Consider the following 10166-nt stretch of genomic DNA (forward strand, 5'->3'; position numbering starts at 1 on the left):
GTTCTTGTACAAATAAATAAATAAATAAATAAATAAACAAACAAATCTTAAAAAAAAAATGAAGACTCCCACTCAGATCCTGGACATTGTATAAATTTGGATCTATGCAAATTGAATAAAAACCTAATGGAGAAGCCCAGAGTTTAGACAGCTCTCCCAGATCTATCTGGAGGTTGTTTCTTGAATTTATTCACTACTCTTTCTTCTTTCATAAGATCTTCTAATTATTATTTGTCTCAACTTACTTAAGTCAAAAGTTTTCTCAATATATTTTGAAATTCTCACTCAAGCAAGAATTAACAGCTGTGCCTCAGCAAAAGAGGTCAGCTTTTCTTCCTTGAAAAACCTTTTTGAGAGCAGCTTTTATGGCTTGGTTTCTCAAGCTATAGATCATTGGGTTGAGAGTTGGGGGCACAACAGTGTACATAATAGTGAGAAAAAGGTCCAGAGCACTTGGAGAGTCAGAAGGTGGCTTGAGAAACTCAAAGATTCCGGTTGACATGAATAAAATGACCACAGTGAGGTGGGGAAGGCAAGTAGAAAAAGCCTTAGCTCTGCCCTCAACAGATGTCATCTTCAGCACAGTAGAGAATATCTTTGTGTAGGACACTCCAATAAACGTGACACAAAGACAGCCCGCCAAAGACAAGAAGGCACTGACGCCAACCTCGCTGATATACCTATTAGAGCAGGAGAGTTTCATGAGCTGGGGGATGTCACAGAAGAACTGGTGAATGACATGAGAGCCACAGAATTGCATGGAGAAAGTGGTCGCTGTTTGCATAGCCCCTGAAATAACCCCACTGATCCAGACCCCCAGGACTCCTCGGACACAGGTGCGGACATCTATGATGATTTCGTAGCTCAGTGGACGGCAGATGGCCACATAGCGGTCATAAGACATCACCGTGAGCATAGATATCTCAGCAACTGCACAAAGAACGAAAGCAAAACACTGTACCATGCATTCCCCGAGCGAAATGTAGCCACTGTGCATGAAAGAGTTGTAAATAGACCTTGGCACAGTCACGGAAATGTAGCACAGATCCAGGAAGGAGAGATGTTTCAGGAAGAAATACATCGGTGAGTGGAGAGTACTCTCCAAGGAAATTGCGGTGATAATAAGAATATTGCTAATTAACGCCATCACATATATGACTAAGAACAGAGACGCATGGACGAGTTCTAGCTCAGGCGTAGCAGAAAATCCCATCAGAAGAAATCCACTCATAGTAAAATTAGCCATGTTGCTTCTTAATTTCCCAGTGATGTTGGCTGCAAGACAAGATGGAAACATTTGGAATTTGTCATTGAACCTCGTTATCACCTGAAATCAAGGAAGTTAGGCTTGGAATTACTTAAAGAAGTCACCACTTCATCATTCATGGGAAGGTAGTTCTTTAAACTACTAATCTAGTGGAGAATTTTAAATGATTTGGGCTCAGTCATGAAAACATAGATAAAGGGGATTTTAAATTTTGCCATTTAAAATTGTCATTTTGGGCCTCCCCGGGGGCGCAGCAGTTGAGCGCTGGGCTGCAAAGCTGCCTGCAGCTTCTGCCGCGCCGGTTCCATCCTCGGCCACTGGCGAGGTCCCACATGGCCAGCAGACCTCTCCTGCTGTGCCCGCTGCTCCACTCAGCAGTGTTCTCGTCTGTTCTCCTGTTCTGCTACCTGCTCTGGCTCTGGAGAATTCTCTCACCCTTCCTCTCTTCTGACTGTATCCAGTGCTTGCATAAATAAATAAATCTTAAAAAAAATAAAATAAAGTTGCCATTTCAAGCAATGGGAATGAGAATGCATATTTGAATAAAATTAATACAATGTATTTAAAAATATATAATCTTTTTCGTAGTACTAGGGCATTGCATTTTGATTTGTGTACAAAGTTTTCTGTAGCTCATATACTCACATTTTTAAATGTTTGTTATCCTTATTATTTTTCAGTAATCATTCTTTCTATTTATATACCACTCCAATTACATTGGATTTCTCATTGCAATTTTATAATTTCATTTTGTATTTGAGCAGTAAAAGCCATATATTTTTGCTTCTTTAACTAAACATTTACATTCTCCATAATTGAAATTATGAAACATCAAATATATGTCAAACATTGGCAAATACTAGAAATACAACTAAATAATTATTTTCATGATAATATTTATGCAGCCATGAAAATTACCTTTTTGAAGTTTTTTTTTTTTTTAAACGGGATTTGAAAACTATTTGGTGATAAAGAAGTAAGATATGAACACTTTATGTTCTCAAAACATGTAAATGCACAGGAATGAAATAAGCTGAGAATAAAAGAGTATACGGCAATGAAACTTGCAACATCAGTGATTATTTCTGCATAGTGAGGGAATGTTGTGTTTATTGCTGGCTTATTGCTGATTTGTTAAACTGACAGAACGTGTAAGACAATGATTCTCCTTTTCAGTTCTTCAGCCTGAAATCCATGGTGTAACGATTTACTTAGAAACTGAGGGTCATGGATGCTTCTAGATTCTGCATAGATGAGACAGTCTTTGCACATAGAAGCAAAATTTATTTTTGAATAGGTTCAGTCATTTTGTTTGTGTCTGTGTATTCCACAGGATTGTTAACATATTATTACGTATGACCAAGTGATTCTATTTTAGACAATATTAAAGGGAGTCTTTGAAGGCAACCCCTTGCTTTTCTAGAGGTGATCGTGGCACACTTACTCATCTGGCATCATCTCTTATAACTGCAACTTTCCAGGTAAATTTTCTGAAGCCTCCCAAAATTTCCATTTCCATGTGTCCATGAGAAGGTTGCTTATTTTTCTTTGTGGAACCCAACAAAAAATTCATTTCCTATGTATTGAAATATTGCTTGATTTATCTAAAAGTATTTATTTGATCATTCCATTAATTTAAATGTACTCTTGTCAGTGACTATACCACATAGTGGAAACAATTACAGTTTTTGATATCATTTTGAAAATTTTATCTCTTTCCTATGAATTGAAAATATATATGCCTTCAACTTATTTTTGAAGGCATAACTTCAGTTATTTTTATCTCAGTCATTTTCTCTGTTTTTCTGTTAAATGACCATTCAGAAGTCCATTTCAGAAATTCATGTATTTCTTTACTTCAGAATCTTCTCCTAAGAATGAGATGAAATTAGAAGTCTGTGTGACTATTATGATATGAAGCATGGTCTCCTACTGTACTCTTTCAATCTATGGTTTCTTCTTGATCCTTCCTTTGGGAGGATGGAAAATATGGTTATGCTGCTCTCATGAAACTGTTGGATCCATTCTTGATTTTCAATCTTTTCTAACATATTTGAACATTTTTTTCTGAGATTTCTAATTTGGGAAGCATCTCACATCTCTTATAACTCACTAGTATAAGTGTTAATGAATGATAAGAATATGAGGTACATCCAATAGCATTAGTCTGTCATACACCCATGCTGAATTACTTCTACAATGGTTATATAGTGAAAGACATTGTTATGGAGGTGGAATTGGCACTCCACAAAATGTTTCTTGGAATAGAAGGCATTTGCAATAGTCCCCCCAGATTCCTAATTTTCATGAAAATAGTCATAGTTTATCAATAGTATCCCATTTTTAACAAGTTCAATGACATTACTAGTTCTTTCAGCCATTCACAATAAGTATCATATGGGCTTTCCATTATTCTGTGTGATCTAGCTTTTTTAGACCCTAAGGAAACTCACCAGAGCATATTTCAGGATTCCCTTCCCTCAACAGGAGAAGCTGTCAATGTGAGTAGCTGCCATTTAGCTCAAAGTCCTGATCACTGAAATCAGTCACATTCAGAAAAATGAGAACTGTCAAGAAAAGGTAAGTCTATTTCAATCTTTCTTGGGCCCCTAGTGATTAAGCAATGAAACCTCTTGGCACAAGCAGAGTTTGTGGGAGCTCTGGGTATTTGCTTTGCTGGCCAGTGCCCTGGGGGCCAAAGTTGAAATTATATTAATTGTTTCTGCAGAGTATTTTTCTGCTGAATTGATTTAATGATTCTAAGTAGTTACCTGGAATTTCAGCTTATTTTTGTTTATTGGATTAAATTATTGAAAAATATTATACTTTGGTGCAAGATTCAAGAATATTCAAAATAGAAAGTTATTAATTTACTTTATAGTAACAAATATACAATGTTTTTAGAGATTTATTTATTAATGCATACAAGAACTGGGGTACAGGGCAGAGGTGCGGGAGGTAAGAGGATTCACCAGAGACAGAGTGGGGACCAGAATGGGCAGATAGACTGAAGTACACTGCTGAGGGGAGCAGCAGGTGACACAGGAGAGGTCTGCTACACCATGTGGGTAACTCCCTGGACGACCAGAGATCGAACTGGTGCCACAGAGGCTGCAGACAGCTTCACAGAATCATGCTTCATTTCACAAATGAGGTTTTATAGTCCTAAAAATGCTATGAAATAGAATCAGAAAAAATGCTATGAAATAGAATCAGAAAAAATGCTATGAAATAGAATCAGAAAAAATGCTATGAAATAGAATCAGGTTTCCAAGTAAACTGTCCTCTGAACAGAACCTTACAACTAATTGTCAGAGCATTTCACATTTATGTTCTAAGAGCTCAAAAAGCTTTAATTTCAGCCATCCTTTTTGTACATGTATTAGTGCTCCTGAATTTGAGGAATATTCTAAATTAATGAGAAGAGTCTACAGGTTTCTGATCACTTGGTCCAACAAAAGCTATGTCTTATAAGATATCAGAATTCAGTTATTTTTTAACTTTTGTTATTTTTTAACTTTTTTTTTAATTTTTTCAGTTATTTTTAACTTTTTTAAAATTTTTTACACTTTTTAAAAGATTTATTTATTTATTTATTTATTTATTTGTTTGTTTGTTTGTTTGTTTATTTATTTATTTATACAAGCACTGGGTACAGTCAGAAGGGTGGGCGGGTACAGAACTCACCATAGCCAGAGCAGGGAGCAGAGCAGGCAGAAGGACCGAAGTACACTGCTGAGGGAAGCAGCAGGTGGCAGGAGAGGTCTGCATGCTATGTGGGACCCTCCTCCAGTGGCCGAGGAGCAGCCGGGGATAGAACTGGCATTGCAGAGGCTGCAGGCAGCTTTGCAACCCAGCGCTCAACTGCTGCGCCACCGAGGAGGCCCAATTTTTTACACTTTTTTATTCACTTATATATTTGTTCATTTTTGGACAATATTTGATTTCTCCCCTCAGGTGTGGTCCCCACAAATCTCCCACCACCACATCACTTGTGACCCATCACCAAAAGTCCTTGTGCTATTCCTTCCCCTATTTTGACCCCTCTCTCTCCCTCACCTCTGCTATATGCCTCAGATACAGAAGAGCTAAAAAGATACTTCTCCAAAGAGGAAAGACAACTGGCCAACAGTTTATGAAAAACTGTTCAACATTACTTATAATCAAGGAAATTCAAATCAAAACCACAATGAGATGCCAAGTCACTTTTGTGAGAATGGCCCATATTCAAACAAACAAACAAAAACTCACAACAACAAATTCTGGCCAGGTTGTAGAGAAAAGAGACCCTTTTCACACTACTGGTGGGATTGCAAATATCAGATTTTAAATGTGTGTATATTTTCAAGCTGTGAGCCCAAGAAGCAGGACAAACACGAAAAATGTAAGTAGAGAAAAATTTTATCCTCTTTTAAAAGTGAATTCACACTAGGTAATTATACATGTAGCTTCAAATATCTGTAGGATTATTGTATATAAGCAAGACTAGATCTGTTCTTTCACATATTATGAAAAGAAATACAATAATCGTATATAGCAGAGGAGATGTAGCTCAATGAGGAAGATGCTAAATGTTTTCATCTTAATTAGTAAATGTGGTGTCCTGGAGATGCACTGAGGTCCCATAACTATTCATGACAGCTGCATAGATATGGAGAGACACATTTTTAATTTGGTGGGATGTTTGCCACATGATCTCTAATATTTTTCTAACTCTATAATTCATAGAGTTTATCCTAATATCTAAATTATAAATGTGAGAATAACAAACTCAGATACCTTTTTCTTTTCTCTTTTGATTTCTTCTTTAATCCATTGGTTGTAAAGAGCATGTTGTTTAATTTCCACCTATTAGTGAGGTTTTCAGTTTGATACTATTGTTGTCAGACAAGATATCCCTTTCATATGATGGACTTGTCTATTTGCCATTATAATATTTATTTATGAATTGAGTTAAATTATTGACTTGCTAATTTAATGATTATTAAGTCTTTTCATTGAATATTTCAGAATCTAACACACATTTCAAATATGTTTCAATAATGGTCCAATAAACAAAATACCTAGTCAAAATACTAAGTAACTATTTCTGATCAGTAAATCAACAAAATGTAGTTGCCCAGAATAATCAACATAATGGCAAGTTTTGGTCCCAGGGTATTTACTAAGAACATGAAATACCCACAGCACCCAGAAACTTTGCTTGTGCCAACGAGATTTAATTGCCTAATCACCAGTGGCCAAATTAAGGTTGTAATGAGCTTGTTGTTTGAATGTGACTGGATTGCAGAGATCAGGACAGGAATGTCAGCTGCTCATGGAGACAGATTTTCCTTTGGTTGAGGGAATATTTCTTCAATATGCTCTGATGAGTTTCCTTAGGTTCTAAAACTATAGATTACAAATAATGGAAAACCCATAAGTTACTTGTTTTGAGTGGATGAGATAACCAGCCAGTACTGGTAAAGTATGAATTATTATTTATGAGATATGATTATTTGATTAGAAGTTAGGAATATGGTAGAGAACATTGTAACTCTTTTTTTCCAAAAGGATTTTATGGAGTGCAATTCTCACCTCCCTAACAATGTCTTATAATAGTGACTTATATATAAGAGATTGAGATAATTTTCACATCTGAATTTAAAGGAAAAGTGTTGAAATATGCAGAAAATTTATAAATTGAGAATGGATGAAACATTGTAGTGAAACAAAGTCACCATATTTTCCACCTACACACAGTATAGACCCAAAGGAAAGCATAAAATTGAAAGAGCAAATAGGAGACATGCTTCTTTTCATGGCCAGTCATCAGCCTTCTGATTTCTTTTAATTCATAGGGGAAAATACTGAAATGAGAAAGTTCAAGAAGATCCTGGAATGGACAGGACAATGGTCAATTTTTTAGAAATATAGAGAAAACCATTTACAAGAAAATTAGCTGGTAAAAGATATTAACAATATCTTAATACATTTAGCAGATTTTGGTTATTTTTATGTAAATTTTATTTTTATATACCCCATACAATTGCGACCCTCTTATTTTGACCCCAATCCCTCCCCTCCCAGCCCCCCACCCCCCATAGAGTATCTCTGGTTCATAGTTGTTCGTTAATTTTGATTTTCACTTTCTTATAGTTATTCATTTTCCTAGTCCCTTATTTAAGTTTTCTAGATTCCTGCTATGAGTGAGACCATCCTTTGGTTATGTTTTAAAAACAACATATCCATGTAAACATGAAGCATTGTGTATCAATATCCATCTTCACCAAAACTATGATAGAGATCTTAGATTTTGAATGTTCCCTCAGATATATGACTATGAATAACCTGGGGGTAATAAAATGGTAGAATTACTTATGTGAAATTAAAGGAAACTTCTGTATTAACACAGAAAGTAGGAATTTCTTTGAAAAGGAAAATCGACCATCTTTATCTCCTTCATTAACACAAGATTCCTAAAAAGGACAAAGACTTGAAGTAATATCTATGAACCAATAATAATTTCTTCTTTTCCAAAAAGAATGCACAAATTTTATCCTATCATTTGCCTGTATTACACTTATTTTTTTTATTTTTTAGTAAATCATATTCATTATTATGTTAATTGAATTCATTTTATTGAGGTAACATTTTTTTAAAAGATTTATTTATTTATACAAGTAGTGGATACAGTCAAAAGTGTGGGAGGGTGAGAGAGTTCACCAGAGTCAGAGCGGAGAGCAGAGCAGGTAGACTTACGAAGTACACTGCTGAGGGGAGCAGCGGGTGGCAGGAGAGGTCTGCGTGCCATGTGGGACACTCGCTGATCCCCGGGGATCCTACCAGCGCTGCAGAGGCTGCGGACAGCTTCGCAACCCAGCGCTCAACCGGGAGAGACCCCTGAGGTAGTATTTGTTTATAAGACTGTACCTGATATAAGGGTCTATAGTCAGACCTCCTCAGATGTATGTTATTACCAAAAATCTTTATCATAATATATTCTACTGATTATATTATTTTTGATAGTGTACTACTTAGATGCAAAATTTTATTTCATAGTTGTTTTAATCAGATTGGACTAAATTGTCTTTTCTTTTAAAATACACGTGTTGAGGTCTGTACAATACTTTCCTTTTAGGAAACAGTATTTTTCAGATCAATTTTTATGATATTTTTTGTTAATAAGTTATTTATATGTCATAATTATGTAATGAATAGGTACTATTATTTTGGCATTTCATAATGGTAACTATTAGAAGTATATAAAAATGAGGAATATTTTCCTCATATATAACTGAAAATATTACATTGCAATAATAAAACCTTGGTAGTCAGCGTGATGTATGAATAGATAGAATGATTATGATTAGACTAGAATGAGTAGCTAAGAAACCTTTATAATATGAGTGTATGGACTGTAAAATCTTTAATGTAAATCAAAATTCAGTGGTCCATAGTGCAATTAATAAAAGTATATATTTGAAAATACAGTTCATAATATTTATTATATTCATTCATTTTCTTTTCATTTGATTGAAATGGGAAATAATGAAATTTATGATCTTCCTTACCTAGGTTTCCATGACTGAGCCAAAGTCATTGAAAATTGCACAAGATTATTAGTTTATAGAACTATTTATTCATTTATAATGATGTGGCAATTTCTGGTGATTTCATACCTAACTTCACTGAGTTCTCATGTTGATGGTTTAGATATTATTAGAAACTCAATGAACTTTAGAGAATATTTAGAAAATATTTTAGAGATTATGGTGGTCAACATTCTAACAAATTCCATGTGTCTTTTCTCTTCCATATAACTGTCATGAACAGTTGTAGGGCCTCAGTGTATCTCTAAGACTCCAATTTACTACTTAAAGGTGAAATATTTTATCATTCTTACTCTTTGAGCTACATCTCCTCTGCTATTTATGACATTACTATTTATTTTCATAATATGTGAAAGGATAGATCTAGTCCTGCTTATACATGACTATATTTCAGATATTAATATTTGAAAGATTCTAAAAATTTTCTTTTTTATACATTCTTAATCTGATTGCCAGATATGAGCTCAACAGCTTACAAACCTATATACTTTTATATTATGTTTTTTTTAGACTTACTGCTTTTTTGTCCCATGTCTTCAGAACCTATAAATTTGTTTTCATTTTTTCTATTAATTAATAGAGGAGATTTTTTTCTTCCAGTTCAGACAGATACATGTGCTGAATGAATAACTTAAACCCTTGTTTGCTATTCTTAGATTACAAATGTAGATGAATTGATCATTAATTACAACTTTGTTTTAAAATGATAGTTTACCTGGAAACTATCTGAGTTCTATTTTATGGCTTTTTTTTAAGGCTGAAAAGCTCACATTTCTGAAATCAGAGCCTGGGATAAAACATGGTTTGTAATAATTGAATACACAGTGTCACCTCTTCTAATTTGAATATAATATAACCTCGAAACAATCAGGTTATTTTTAATAATTATTATTTTTGTGCTAGAGAAAACATGGACCACACACTCAGGATTTTTACAAATGGCTATTTGTTACTACTTCACTCTAAGTGGAATTAGATTGGCATTTAGTGTAAAGATTAGGGAGAATTTAGCTGCATCATTGGTAGTCATTATTGTGAATTAACCCTTTTCAGATAACGGACATGTCTATTAGACAGCATAATCTTAACTGGTTATTAATTAACTTAATGATCTGATAACTAGAACTAAGACTTTTTGTTGTATATTTATGAATCTAACATGAAGATTAGAACAGTTTCCCAGTAATTTGACCAGTTAACACACCTACACTGAAATTCCAGGTAACTATGTGTATTCAGTAAAGAAACTCAATAGAAAATACTCTGTAGAAACAATGAGTGAAACTGCATCCCAGGGTATATTGGTC

The 10166-nt window shown here is 34.6% G+C and overlaps 1 protein-coding gene across 1 annotated transcript; it reads right to left on the reverse strand.

Annotated features, from left to right (window-relative positions):
- Positions 1–310: 310 nt before the first annotated feature.
- Positions 311–1246, reverse strand: LOC119251032 (olfactory receptor 14J1-like). The gene has a single exon (XM_037518540.1). It carries the CDS (start codon positions 1244–1246, stop codon positions 311–313), a length of 936 nt encoding a protein of 311 aa, XP_037374437.1.
- Positions 1247–10166: the final 8920 nt, after the last annotated feature.

The sequence above is a fragment of the Talpa occidentalis genome, unplaced genomic scaffold (assembly GCF_014898055.3).
Source record: "Talpa occidentalis isolate TD23 unplaced genomic scaffold, MPIMG_talOcc4v2.1 talOcc4.2, whole genome shotgun sequence".
Taxonomy (NCBI): domain Eukaryota; kingdom Metazoa; phylum Chordata; class Mammalia; order Eulipotyphla; family Talpidae; genus Talpa; species Talpa occidentalis.

Coding starts and splice junctions, on each gene's coding strand:
- LOC119251032 (XM_037518540.1), bottom strand. CDS start 1,246: ATGGCTAATTTTACTATGAGTGGATTTCTTCTGATGGGATTTTCTGCT.